At 50.6% G+C, this 14,240-nt stretch overlaps 1 protein-coding gene across 1 annotated transcript; it reads left to right on the forward strand.

Annotated features, from left to right (window-relative positions):
- Positions 1-556: 556 nt before the first annotated feature.
- alms1 (ALMS1 centrosome and basal body associated protein) lies at positions 557-13,981 on the forward strand. The gene is made up of 18 exons (XM_069711742.1): positions 557-631; positions 2,123-2,276; positions 2,568-2,688; positions 2,796-4,563; positions 4,668-4,827; positions 5,053-6,231; positions 6,689-6,804; positions 7,119-8,058; positions 8,214-8,327; positions 9,516-9,671; positions 10,502-11,448; positions 11,610-11,706; positions 11,909-12,097; positions 12,241-12,506; positions 12,673-12,847; positions 13,062-13,119; positions 13,473-13,572; positions 13,671-13,981. The coding sequence occupies exons 1-18, from the start codon at positions 617-619 to the stop codon at positions 13,713-13,715; spliced, it is 6,600 nt and encodes a 2,199-aa protein (XP_069567843.1). The 5' UTR covers positions 557-616; the 3' UTR covers positions 13,716-13,981.
- Positions 13,982-14,240: the final 259 nt, after the last annotated feature.

The raw sequence follows: 14,240 nt of genomic DNA on the forward strand, positions 1-14,240 counted from the left end.
AGTCCAGAAACCTGTCAAAACCATGTCCTTTTGTTTGTCAAATAAATCTGCAGCTCATCATGTTGTAATCTGGTTATTACACTTTTCTATTTCCTCCTGTATTTTTCCACCCCTACTTTTATTTTTATTGCATGTAAATGTATTCATTGGATCTATTATTTATCTATTTATACATGTTATGTCTGTTTTACTACTTGGTATATTCCTTTTAAGGTATTTTATTATTTTATTTAGCTTTTAAAAAAAAAGTTTTTGTGTGAAACAGGGCAAAAGCAAACGTTTGTCTTGGTTTGAGCGAGATGACAAAAACTACAGAGCTTCAACTCTTATTTCTAAGACACGGGACCACGTGTTTCTGCACGTCACCTGCTATACAGAGAAACTGAACAGTACTATTACTGCACTATTCCAAGAGACACAATAATACACTAACATGTGCAAATATCGGGTGAAATTGTACAGCGAGTACAGAAATGTTAAAGGATAGACGGGCTTTTCGTCTCATCTCATCTCGCGCGATTCCAACGGGATTTTCTTGCATTTCCTGGCAACGCTCCTTAGATACAAAGTGGAGCAGGCGCGCGCACTGTGGCGGATTTATATCAACAACGGCAACATGGAACCTCCACAGGTAAGTTTGATAACTTCACCGTAGTTCCTGATGAGGAAATCATCTTTCGGTGGGCCTTCGGTACGCTTTTACGCGATTCTCACTCCGCAGAAATCGGTGTAAAGTTTACCCCGCGCTGATTGTTGTCAGTAGCTAACTAGCTAAATGCTAACCGCTTTGCTCGTTAGCTACTAACGCTTAACGTTTCATCCTGTGACGTCACTCTGAGACAAGCAATTGCGGTTCTGTTGTTAATGATGACTGCGGTCAAGTTCACGTATGTGGGTTAAATGGATCGTAGTCATGTGCCTCCCACCGAGCTAACAACAACCTGTTGCTTCGGTCTGTCGGTTACGAGTCACTAACCGGAGCTCCGAAGCGGGAACAAACGGCACCAACGGCAGCAAAAACAACTCCTGGTCTGTTCAAAAAGAAATACGCTAAATATACGACAAAACAGCTACAGACTGCTGCAAATACAGTTAACTTGCATTTAATCCTTGAATACCACGCATAGGAAGCCAGGTCAGTTTTATTTATGATCTGTAAGGATCTTCACAGTCTGCACGGTCAGTTCCTCCATTTAAATAAGGAGGGACTGTTGTAAAACTTAGAAAAACAAACTGTAGAGGAGGTGATAAGTAAAAAAAAATAAAAAATAAACATGGTTCTTAAACAGAAACGCAATAGATGTTGTGTGTACAGAATAGACCAGGATTGCTTACAGTAATCAAAATAAATACTTTTAAATGGATAGATAAACAGATAATTTATTAGTCAATGCAAAACAATCACAGTTACTTTGATTATTGAACAGTAGACTTTTTTTTGTTGTTTTTCACTGCACTGAGAACAGGTGGGATTAATGATGGTTCCCCAAATAAGCATAGAAAGTAAAGTGGGTTTTAGATTGATGGTCAGACAAAACAAGACAACTGCAGGCAACACCATTGAATTAAGGCAAAATCGTTTGCAGGCTTCTCTGACATTTTATCGACAAATAAATAATTAAAATAAAAATAAATAAATAAATTAAAAAATTTCCCCTCGGGGATTAATAAAGTATATACCTACCTACCTACCTACCTAATCAAATAATTGGAATAATATCCCACGGAGTAATTTCTAATGAAAATAATTGTGAGTTGCAATCCTCGATATTAATAAGTTTTTAGATATAACATGCAAGGGTCACATCATGTGCATGTAAACACACTTGACAACGGAGGTGCCTCCTGTTTTTGACATAGAGAAGACTCAATTTTGGCAGCTGGCAGGAATCACTTCCTGTGTTGATCCACGTCACCGAGGTGCTGGAGAAGTTTCTTACTGAAGGTGATCTGCTGTTTGACCATCAGTTTGTGGAGGGGTGAGAGACATTTTCCAGGATGGATAACAGTTTGTGTAGCAGGTCACAGAGTTGTTCTTTTTAGCCTCCAGAGGAAAAAAAAAATGTTTTTTTTTTGGGCACTAGTGGATAATAACGGTGAGTTCATATGTTTGGGTCCACAGAGGGGACAGGCATCTCCACAGTTGCTAGCAGCTGTGAGTCAGTCTGTTGTACAAACACCCACAAACCAAGCGGGAGACCAAAGTCATCGCAGTACCGGGCTGGAAAGAGACAGCTGGAAGCTTCAGCAGTTGGGGGGGCACTCTTTACAGCTACGTACGTACATAGAATAAAACGATGGCACTCACTTCCCCTCTTTTTCTCTTTTTTTCATCATAATGTTGCATATGAACAAAAGGAGGTAGTAGTGGTACAAATGACTCATTTAACATCTGTGATTTTACTGTTTTCATGTGGAAAGCAGACTGAAGTATAGTTATATTTTAGTGTCATGATAATAAGAAGCTGCCAGGCTGTATTATGTTTTTCGACTCTGCACGTCGTTTGTAATTTGCATTCCTGCCCCGGGTTCACGTGGATAACAGCCAGTATTTTGTGTCTCGTCAGAGTTGCAGGACAGCGGTCTGTCTCCAGCTTTAAGCCTGCTGCCTGTGAACTCTGGAGGGGAGCACAACTTCACCGAATATTCTTTATTCCAACAAAGTGACACAGAATTTGCCCCTTTAAGGTAAGAAAAAAAAAAAATCCCTTTTAAATTGTTTATTCTGTGGATTAGTTTTCCACAACATGTCGTGATAGGTAGATGATCATTGATTTTTTTTATTTTTTTTAAAGGGCGTACCCTGATGATTCCATGGCGTCGGGGAGGTTTCGCTTTCCGCTCCAGGATCACACCACCCGTGTCTCTGAGCGCGGCTCTCTGTCGCAGCATCCTTTGGTCCAGCCAACCATCGTTTCGGAAGAAGCAGCGAGCAGCTGCTGCTCTCTCTCTCAACACAGTTTATCACCTGGAATCCTTCATCCCCCGATGACCGTCACCGCTGAGGACAGACGGGGGCTTCGATCCCCAGACGAGACGGGTGACAGCAAGAAGCCCGAAGAGACACTGAAGAACCAGCCGGTAGGAGAAGCTGGTGAAGATGAGACCTTCTTCCTCAGGAAGGATGTTTCTGCCCGGCGTCTCTTGGAGCTCCTGCAGAAAGACGTCGGCATGCCCAGCAGCAGCAGTGCCGTCTCCTCTGCCTCTGACCCGTCTGTGAAGAGCACTGTGTCTTTTACAGACGAGTTTAAAAGCTCTAAAGTCCGCGACCTGGCCCCCGGCCGCAGCGCGGCTCGACGAGAAGGTGCTCCAGCTGGAGCTGAGGCGCAACAGCCCGACGGAGTTTCAAACCGAGCGCTGCCGTCGGAGGTGCGCAACGTCACGTCGGGCTCACGCAGCACGCAGCCGGACGAGAGCAGCGAACAGTTACAAAGAGAGCTGCTGTCTGAAGCAGAGAGACGAGGCGGCTGTGAAGACGGAGCCGCAAACAGACGGGGGAAAAGTCCAACACCACCCGGCCAGTCTCTCGCAAAGATGTCCGGAGGCAAGCCGAGCGCCACCAGAACTCATCCGTGGACGGGACCGTTCTCAGCAGGAGTTGAACGGGTTCACGGAGAGCAAGAGCTCTGGTCCTCGGGGAACCAAACGGGGATTGATGGGTCCTACCTGGGATTTCTTCCACAGTCCCAGTCCACTCCGGGAGTTTTAAATCCGCCACCAAAATCCAGCGTCCAGGTTAAACTGGGGCGACTTTCAGCCATCGAGTCTCATCAGGAGAGCTCGTACCAGTCAAGCACAGAGATCTCTCCCCCGCAGCCAGCCGGAGCTGACGAGCAGCGCCGAGAGGACGCCGCCTCCGCAGAAGTCCAGTCTCTCCCAAGTCTCAACTACATGCAGAAAGTGGACGCTTGGAGGGCAAACCAGACTTCAGGGAAGACTTCGCTGTTCGACAGCCTGGCGCTGCAGGGATTCTTCGGCGTCTCTCCCAAAACGAAAGCTTTCGATGCCGTGTCTGACACCCTGAATCGCATCCTCAGTCAGCAGGCCGTCGGCCACGGTGTCAGGCAGAGCTCCTCCGCGGCTCCCTCCGGCTCTTCGTCTCCAAGACGCGGGGAGGCGGCGGGCAGCGCTCCCAGTGACAAGGACCAGACCGGGTCTGCAGCACCGGCCTCCCCCTCGCCCCTCGGCAGGTCTCAGTCCCACTCGTCTCTGAGCACCGTGGTCACGTCGGTGCACAGAGATCAGCAGACGGACAACCCTCCAGAGAAAGAGAAGAGTCAGGAGGACGCTCATCATCCTCATCATCCTCATCATCCAGGCACCGCAGCTCAACCCTCGCATCCCACGAGCCTCGGTCACTTCAGCGACGTGTCACCCGATCGAGATGTCACACTTTCGAGTTCCCAGGATAGCTACGGTGGAGTTAAAGTAGGAACCTCCATCGGAGCGTCGTCTGTTCTCAGCCTGGAGCTCGATAATTATGTCCCCAACTGGACCTCAAAACTATCGACACCGCCACCTCTTCAAAAGCCGAGAGACCTCAACATTGACGAACGAATTCCGGTGATTGAAAACTGAAAATCTTCACGATCAGCACAGGATCTCTAAAATGCTTCAGTTACCGCGTGTGGATGATGCCATTTGTTCTGTATTTGTTCTTCTTGCAGTTGTATCTCCATAACCTCGGCATAGACCAGTCTCCCTCCACCATCTTAACTCCGTTTGCACCCAGAGGGCCAATCAGAGAGCCGGAATTCTCCCCCACTGATCTGTGTACAATTAAAGGATCTACCGGGACGCCGACCAAGAGCACGCAACCCTCCGGAGGTAGCGAACCTTTGGAAACATACGAACATAAACAAGCTGCAGCACGTGTGTTTTTATTTATTTATTTAGTCCTTATAAAAGAATATAAAGTCAAAGTAAACAAAAAGTATTTTGGTATATTCATGTTGCATCACAATTTTAATATTCTGAATGTATACTCTTTTTTTTTATCAACTTTTAATTGGTGAAAGTGTGTTTATTAAACGTGTTCTGATGTATTATCAGGAGGAAGTCCTCATAAAGGGGAGTTTTCCACGTGCAGCATCCTGTCGGTGGACTCCGCTACATCCATCCCGTTCAGCCTGGACAGTCTTGGTCCAGCTGTCTCGGTCTCTGTCCTGGTCCGAGCCAGGAGGACTTCTGCTCCGTCGGATACGGGACCGGTCCACGGTGAACGCGGACCGGCGTCCTTCTCCGAGCCTGAAGAGGACTCTTATTCCTCCGTAGTGCGACCGAGGCAGCGACAGCAGGACGGCAGTTCGACCACCAGCCGGGATATGGACCCGCTGGGAGACACTTCTGACGTCTCGTTGGGTGTTAAGACGAGAAGCGGGGACAGAAACGCGGAGTCGCTTCTCCAAACCAGCTCCAGTGTGGATCCGAGCGCAGAAGATTCTTTTGTCAGCTCGAAGGACTTGTTGGAGATCCGCAGATTTCTCTCTCCTGCAGAGGACGTGGTCTCCGCCGGGTCTTCAGCAGCGTCCTCCGCCTCCCCTGCAGCGCAGCGTCCTCTCTCTGATGAAGACATATTCCTGTCGCTGAAGAAGAAGACCGGCACGCTGCGGGACTCCTCGATCTCCCCGTCCTCCGCAGCCGAGGACACCGGGACTCGGCCCTCGCCGCTGTGGACCGGGTCCTCGTCCGACTCCGCGCTGACCTCCGAGAGGTCACAGCAGATCTCTGTTGGCCGGGAGACCTCGTCGTGGCAACCTGATTATCCGTCCACGCAGGCTCTTTTCACCGCACCCGCACCTCCCACCGTTACACACGACGTACCGCAGGATGGAGGCGTCTTTAGCGGTGCAGGGGCGTCCCTCGTCCTCTCCGAGTCCGTCCGGCGGACTGAGCCCGAGGGCTGCAGCGCCGCACCTCCCGACAAAGTCCCGACGCAGCCGCCGCTCGTCCGGTCTCTTCCGGCTGCGAGCGCACAACAGCAGCTCAGCTCTACTCCCGCAGACACGCCGGGGGTCCCAGAGGAGGAAGAGGAGACGACACCCGGAGGTCCCGTCCAGATCTCCTCCGTCTCTCCCGTCCTCGAGGACTCTGACCAGGGAGGGATGAGCGACGGCAGCAGCGACGGCTCGCTGGCGGTCCGAGTGGCCAAGTTACTGCAGAGCGAGTCTCCGGCCACCGTGGTGTCCAGCACACCCAGCGTCACGGACCACGAGGAGAGCAAGGCCAGAGGTAACCTCCTCTTCATCCTTTATCAATTAAATGAAAGCAAAACTCCAGATAAAGTTCACCTGCTTGGCAGACGACAGGCGGTCTGCAGAACATCTTCACAATGCTGAGTTGGCAGCGGCTTTAGGTTGAACTTACCCCGAATATCAGCTTATTGTTCATAGCGCTGACAATGGAATTTAATAGAGACACATTTTTGCGTGTGTGTGTGTGTTTGTGTGTGTGTGTGTGTGTGTGTGTGTGTGTGTGTGTGTGTGTGTGTGTGTGTGTGTGTGTGTGTGTGTGTGTGTGTGTGTGTGTGTGTGTGTGTGTGTGTTCACTATAAATGTGTGGGTTAAATGCAAAGGTCAAATTCTAATATGTTCCTGTGTGTAAAAACACAATATATGTAAAATATGGCCAATAAAAGGATCCGATTTTTTTTTTTAAAACCAAAAAAAACCGTGTCTTGATGTTGCAGAGTGGATTAAGATGAAGATATCCGGACAGCAGTGTGAACCTCTGGAGTTGGACAAAGAAGATCGAAGACGAATTGAAGAAATCAAGAGAGAGCTGCTGTTAAAACACCCTTTAACGGTAATCCTGTCATTTCACCTCACGTAGCAGGAAACCTGTAATTATAGAAGCTGTACTTGTTTTGTCACGCGTTGGATTATGTAAAGATTTAAAAATATACATTTGTCATTTTGATGTCTGCTTCCCGTCACTGGACTCCGCAGGTCTCAAGTTTAAGGTAACCGGAGTGTTTCAGGCATGGCGTTGACAACAGATGCAACATTTACCTGCAGTGCAAAAAAAAACAAAAAGAAAGTCAGAACTGACAGAACAACAAACTGTCCTTCCTCCTCCTCTTCCTCTTCCTCCTCCTCTTCCTCTTCCTCTTCCTCCAGAGTCAAGGCAGCACAGACACAGAGAGCAGCGCAGCGTCCAGTTTTAAAGTCCAGAGGGAGAACGGTCGTCCTCGGTCCGTGGAGGTGTTCAGCGCCCTCGGTGCCGCCGCCGACCAGCCGACTCAGCGGCCGCAGGGCGTCGGTACGCGCCCCCCCGACGCCCCCACGCGCACGCAGAACGCCCCTCGCTCCCATCTGGAGGCTCAGGTGTGTGAGATCGCTGCCAGAGAAGGAGTAACCCTCCCTACAAGCAACCAACGGGCTTTCACCTCCATCACCATCGCCACCCGCCGGCGCTGCGCCCCCCCGTCGCCTCCCGCCTCTCCCCTCAGCCCCGCCCCCACCCCCGACCCCGCCCCCCTCCACCTGACCGAGCTCTCCACGGCAGCAGCCGACCGGCAGCTTCCTGTCAACGCTGAGGAGAAGGAGAAGGAGGAGGAGGAGGAGGATGGAGTCACTTTAGAAATGACGACATCAGCGCCAGGGAGTCAGAAGAGGGAGTATACCGTGGGCGGGCGGTTTGAAGACTCTCCTCCGTCCTCGGGGGGGTCGACGAGAGACGCCGTGACTCTCGGCTCCGTCTCCGGCGACGGTCGCGGAGCGGCGTCCACCGTCCGGTCCCCTGCCGGGACCGGCCACGTCTCGCGCGTCCGTCTCAACCTGTCCCCCAAAGCCACCGGCCGCGCCTTCGCCGCCCACGCTAACGAGTTCGTGGCCCTGAGACGCCGCCAGCCCGCCGCCAGCAGCCCAGACGAAGGCGTCGGCTTGTCCAGTCCGCCGGAGTGGAGCGACGCCAGAGAGGCGACGAGGCGGCCGGCGCCCGAAAGAGCCGACGCCCTCGCGGCGTTCAAAACCGTCGGAGCGCCGGGGAGGACGAACGCCGCGACGGCTCGACGCAGGCCGCAAACATCCCAGAGGCCGTTTACCGCCGAGACGCCGGGTAGGTTTCACAGATCAGATAACATTCCTAATAACGGCTTCTATTTCTTTTAGCGCGTGTCAATGAAAGGATGTGGTGTCCCTTCGCTCCTCCTCTTCCTCCCCGTCCTCCTCCTCCTTCTCTTCCTCCTCCTCCTCCTCCTCCTCCTCCGACAGCGGTTCCCATCCTGCTGCCTTACAAACCTCGCGGCAGCGACGAGCTCTTCTACGTTCCTCAGATGGAAGCGGACGTTTCCTCGGCCGACGGCGCGATGGAGAGCTCCCACCCCGGTACGCGCCGCTCTCACGTTAAAGCTTCGATATGCCACGCGGCCCGCACCTCCGCGGGCCGACTTCATTCCACGCTCGCGGTATTCATATTCATATTCATATTCATATTATTCATATTCACATCGACGCTTTTTGATGAAAAGACGCGGGGGAAGTGAATTCACGCGCGTTGCACGTCCTCCCTCGTCCTCCCTCTTCATTTCCTCTTCTGCTGCATCCTGCAGAAAAATGATGTTAAATTTTAAAAGGCAAAAAAAAACACCCACATTTTGCGTCCTATTTTTATATATTTTATTATTATTTATTTGCTTTTTTTTTTTGTAAAACAGCATCAAATAAGGAAATATAGAACACTGTATGAAACTGAGGGATGGACGTAAAGCAAGAGCCGTTAAAATAAATATTTCGATCATAAATTGTGGCTCGTGTGACGAAACATAAAATCCGATTTAAGAATATTTTAATTCAAAATGCGCCGTCTGCCACGAAGACAGTGAGAACCAAACGGAAGTAAAAACCGAGTTCGTGGTGGAAACGCGCGGCGCCGACGTGTTTTAACGGTACTCTTGAGATTTCTGCGGAAAAATGTCTCGAAACTTGCCAAAAACTTGAGTTGTGCTTTTCTCTGTGAAATAACTCGTCTTCAAAACGAACTGTAGAAGTGAATGAATGAATTGAACGGTTTGACTGACGGAGGTGGAGGCTCTGCTCCCCCTCCGGAGGGGGAGGCTCTGCTCCCCCTCCGGAGGTGGAGGCTCTGCTCCCCCTCCGGAGGTGGAGGCTCTGCTCCCCCTCCGGAGGGGAGCAGCTGGTCCTTTGTAAGGTACACCAGGCCAGCACATGAACTATTCATGTTCAGGGGCTGAGAGGAACAAAAGGACCGAGAGAGACGAGGGGACTGAACGTCTTCTGCTCATCGCAGGCAGAGGATATTTTACTCGCTTTTCCTGTCGCGTTAATTTATCTCTGAAATAAAACAGGAAGTCGTTTTTATTTTTTTGTATTTTATTATTTTTTTTGTATTATTATTATTATATACTTTATTAATCGTTTTTCGCCACAGCAGCATTCATACAGGAGCAATAATAGAAACAATAGAATAAAATAATAATAGAATAGAATAATATAATAGAAAAGCAATAAAATAAAAAATACGAGGTAACAAAACCTGTGTTGAACTCCGACCAGGCTCGGACGACGCCGTGCCGCCTCGCTTCAGCAGCGAGGTCCTCGGGCACCAGGACCCGGGTCTGGACCGCGGCGTCTCCATCAGGCACACCGAGGGCGTCTACAGCAAGAGGCTGAAAACGGGCAGCTTCAACACGCAGCAGCCCGGAAACGGAGGTGAGACGAGCCGAGTCGGCACTCTCACCACTTCTCTCCCGGGACATCAAGTCATTGCCTTTTATTGTGTTAAATGTTTTCACCTGTCTTAAGATAATAATAATAATAATAATAATAATAATAATAATACAGTCCATGTAGAGAGAAATAAAACTACCGAAGAGGGAAGAAATCTGAAAGCATTCGCACTGATTATTTTGTGTTTTGTAGTTGTATCGAGGACAAACTTGAGTTTTGTCTGGAATGAACAAACGATGATAAATAGTGCTCCCACCGGGTGATGGAAGAAAAAAGTCTTTCATTCAATTCAATTCCACTGATTTTGTGTTGAGTTTAATAACACCTTGTCGCGCGGTCTCAATGCGCTTCGCAGACAAAGAAAAACAGCATCAATAAATACAAACATCAAAGGAAACAAATTCGAGAAGGAGAACGTAAACAAACACAAACGAAGCCCGAGACGTTTCCGCTCGCGTCGTTTCCGTTCATTTATTCTCGTTAAGCTTTTAACGAAGTGGTCGTGTGACGAAAGACCAACGTTATATTATTAGATAAAAAATTAAAAAAAATAAAAAAAGAATGCTCCTTTTATATTTTGATACATTAAGTTATTATTTTTGATTTAGAAATGTTTCATTGTGGATTTTCTGTCTGGAAAACAACTTGATGCGTCGTCGTTGTTCTGGTTAATTGAAACGTGTACTTTTGTTTGCAGTATTTCATTCTTCTGTATTTGTGTGTAATAATTGATGATGCATCGTTTGTCTCGTCTAAACTGAGGTCTTAATGTGTGTTTTGTTATCTTCTAATAAATTCCTCCGCGGCGGCAGATAGAAGCCGAACTCCAGATCCGTCTGCCTTCACCACAGTTCCTCCACGGGGCGACCAGCGGGTCTTGAAGAGGGACCAGGGGACCAGCCCGGTCCAGTTCCTCCAACCGGAACCGAGACCACAGAGGTTTCTGCCAGCTCGTGTGGAAATGGAGGACGTCCCTCGGCCGAGGAGGGACCCGGACCTCCGTCGGCCGGCCTCCCGGCAGAGCGGCCGAACTCTGGACCAGCTGTGGCAGACGTTCTGTGACCAGCTGGTCGCCGAGGAGGCGCGTCCCACCAGAGAGGCGACGCTGCTGGAGCGACTGGAGCGGCTGTCCCATCTCATTCACGGCACGAGAGCTGCTGATGTGTCCCGAGTACGGGAGGAGGAAGACGATCCCCCAGAGGGGACGGCAGGGACGGGGAGGAGATGGGAGGCGACACCGAGGAGGAAGGAGCAGGAGGAGGTGAGGAGGAGGAGAGAGGAGGTGAGGAGGAGGAGTGAGGAGGTGACGCTGAGGAGGAAGGAGTGGGAGGAGGTGAGGAGGAGAGAGGAGGTGACACTGAGGAGGAAGGAGTGGGAGGAGGTGAGGAGGAGTGAGGAGGTGAAGGAGAGTTTAGGAGGTGAAGTCAGGGGAGGAAGAAACGAAACGAAAGCCGCGGAGGACGACCGCCGCGCCTCCTCTTCCTCTTCCTCCTGTTTCCCCCGCAGCTCCTCCCACAGCCAGCGCCTGCGTCCCGCCGGCCGAGACGAGTCCGAGACCCTGTCCACCGTGTCCGGCTCCGTGTCCACCGTGGACACGGCCCGGCTGATCCGGGCCTTCGGCGCCCACAGAGTCCAGAAACTGAAAAGCACCTCCGGCCTCGGTAAACTGTACAGAACCATCCAGCAGCAGAAAGAAGGGCGGAGCAGAGACCCTCCAAACACCGTCACCCCGTCGCAGACCCCCGGCACCGACCCATCCGTACGTACATCTGCATTTTAACGCCCTCATTCCTCCTCAACTTAAAAAGTTCTTCACTACTTTTGGAAGTTTATTTGTCTCTCTTTACCGGCAAAGACACGAACACATCAGCTGATCTTAAACGCGGTTTAACTTTTGATGGAAACTGAATTTGTGTTCAGGTGGATTCCGCCGCGTCGACCAGCACCTACGGCGTCCCGTCGGGCCGCGGCTCCTCCGGCGAGGCTGTGAAACTGGTCAACAAAAGCGTCCAGGCGGGTCAGTGCAGCAGAACCGGGAACACGTTGTGACGTGCTGCCGACTTTCTATTGGCCGTCGCTCCTCAAGTGTTCCAGCACGCGGGAGGAAAACATTTCATTTCTTTATTCTTTATTTCTTTCAGTTCAGCAACCTGAAAGTGGACGTTTTTATTGTAAAGTTGAAGTGATTTCTTTTTTTTTTTTTTTTTTTTTTAAATCAGGTGACCTGGAGATTGTTCGTAACGGGACTCGACGACACACCAGAGATGTTGGAACCACTTTCCCTTCGCCCGGTGAAGCCAGAGCTTTAAGGCGGACCTCATCTTCTTCGTCTAGTGTGGCAGGAGGAGGAGGAGGAGTTCTAAAGCAGAGAAAGAGCAAGAGGAGCCCGTCGAAGCCGTATCCTCCGGGTATGTCGGTTATACTCTTGTAAAGTCTCAGTTTTATGCTGACTCTGCGTTTTTGTTTTAATGGTGAACTTATTCTTTATTACCAGAATAAAACCAAACGCTCGAATGATTCTGCTGGTGTTTATCTCTGCGGTCTCTTCCAGGTGTTTCGTGGTTCATCTGCGCTGACGGCCCGAGGTCGGAGGCGAGGAAGGAGAACCGGCCCGAGGAGTCTTCGTCGCCCGCCCGGATGCCGAGCAGCGCCTGGTTCCAGCCGCACAGCGGAACCGGGCCGTGGAGGGAACCGCTCGGACAGAGACCGGTCCACGGGGACCGAAACGCACAAAGCGGGTTTATTCACCCCGTTGAACCGGATCCAGACCCCGGACCCAAACGGACCTCCTCCGGTCTGGTACGCGTCTCCCTCCAGGTCAGCAGAATCAAATCATCCTCGCGTCTTTTTAAGAGAAAGTATTGTCACGAAAAGGTTCACTTGAATACGTTTATTCATAAAAGTGAATGGAGCCCTTTTTTTTTTTTTGTTGTTGTTGGTAAAAATCAACCCCCTCCCTCCCCCCTCGCTCGCTGTCCCACAGGAGGCGCTGGAGACGCGTCGTCCAGAGTTCATCTCCCGGTCCAGGCAGAGGACGAAGCTTCTGGCTCTGCAGGCGGAGGAGAGGAAGCTGCAGGTCGACGTCGCGGAGGAGAGGGAGGAGAGGGAGGAGCTGTTCAGGCGGCCGGGGGGGCCGGGGGGGCCCGCAGGTAACGCAGGTAACGCACACATCTTTCTTCGCGCTGACGCGAACACCTCTCCGGGGGTTTCAGCGGCCGCCGGAAGTTAGTCGGAGAGACCGACGTTCGGCTTTGAGAAGGAGCCGCGTCCCGCTGACGGAGAGTCGCTGCTCACGGATTGTAAATCCTGCGTCGTGTCGGCGGGAGCGATCGCCTCAGGGAGTCTCTTCTCTTCTCTTCCCTGTGTGTGAAGGAACCGCGACGCTCAGGAGGGCTGTTCCCAGGAAGGAGATGATCCAGAGGTCCAAACAGTACGTTTCTACGAGCGCTTCTTCATTTCGCTCTGTAAATAAATAAATATTAATATATATATATACACGACATGTCCGTAGTATGACCCGAAATTCCACGTAGAAAGTCCCAGGCGGGGATCGAACCACGGACCTTTAGACTCTTGACACGACAACGCTGACAACTGCACCGTCGTGTTGCCTGCTGTGACCTGAACGGAAGTCGTACTTCTGGCATGTCGCCCGAAATGTGGAAAAATGGCATCTGGTCCCAAACGAGCAGAAAATGTCAAAGTGTAACGTGATCTGAAACATGATGAAAAATGTGAGCGTGTGCAGTACGTCATCCTCAACGTCTCCCTCGTCTCCTCCAGGATCTACGAGAACCTCCCGGAGGTGAAGAGGCGGCGAGAGGAGGAGCGACGGAGAGCCGAGTATCGATCGTACCGACTGAACGCGCGACTCTTCAACAAGGTACCACAAACCCAATCCGTCCGTCCGTCCGTCCGTCTTTGACCTTTTGACCCCCGGCGGCGGAGACAGAAGCGAATGAACTGTTCGGTGTCTTCCAGAGAATCACCGACCGCGTCCTGGGCAGGAGATCGGCGTGGAGCTGATTCAACACGGCGGGAACCTTTCAACTGCAGATACAATCAGGGAACTTCAACACAGAACAAAACCAGCTTTTTTCACCAAAAGTTAACTTGTATTTATTTTCGCCAGTTTTTTGTTTTGTTTTATTTTATTTTATTTTTTAAAGATCATGTTGAAAAGTCGAGTTGTTCTGACGTCGTAGCGTCTCTTTGACTTCACCGCGCAGGTGAGAAATTGTAGTTTAAAATGTGTTTTTTTTAACGTTTGAATAAACCAGATTTCGTTGGAAGACAGTGAAGGACGACGAAGGTCTCCTGGCTTTAATGTCTTTATTGATCGGTACATGGTTGTGCGAGAGAGCGGGGAGTCACACGGGGGAGGAAGGAGGAAAGAGGAAGGAGGAAAGAGAGAGGAAAGAGGAAGGAGGAAGGAGAGACAAGCTGCAGAGTCAGAACGTCGGCTGCTCGCACATAAATAACAACAAATAAATAAACGTCTGCGTTTCCCTCTTCGACTGCGGATGCCCCGTCAAATTCAACGAAATGAAC

The sequence above is a fragment of the Brachyistius frenatus genome, unplaced genomic scaffold (genome assembly GCF_029030835.1).
Source record: "Brachyistius frenatus isolate BFR_SWC_R1_liver_20210118 unplaced genomic scaffold, ASM2903083v1 Contig_102, whole genome shotgun sequence".
Classification (NCBI taxonomy): domain Eukaryota; kingdom Metazoa; phylum Chordata; class Actinopteri; family Embiotocidae; genus Brachyistius; species Brachyistius frenatus.

Excerpts from the sequence above, each read along its gene's own strand:
- alms1 (XM_069711742.1), top strand. Across the intron at positions 12,507-12,672 it reads TGGTACGCGTCTCCCTCCAG|GAGGCGCTGGAGACGCGTCG; the intron begins GTCAGCAGAATC and ends GCTGTCCCACAG. Across the intron at positions 13,120-13,472 it reads ATGATCCAGAGGTCCAAACA|GATCTACGAGAACCTCCCGG; the intron begins GTACGTTTCTAC and ends CGTCTCCTCCAG.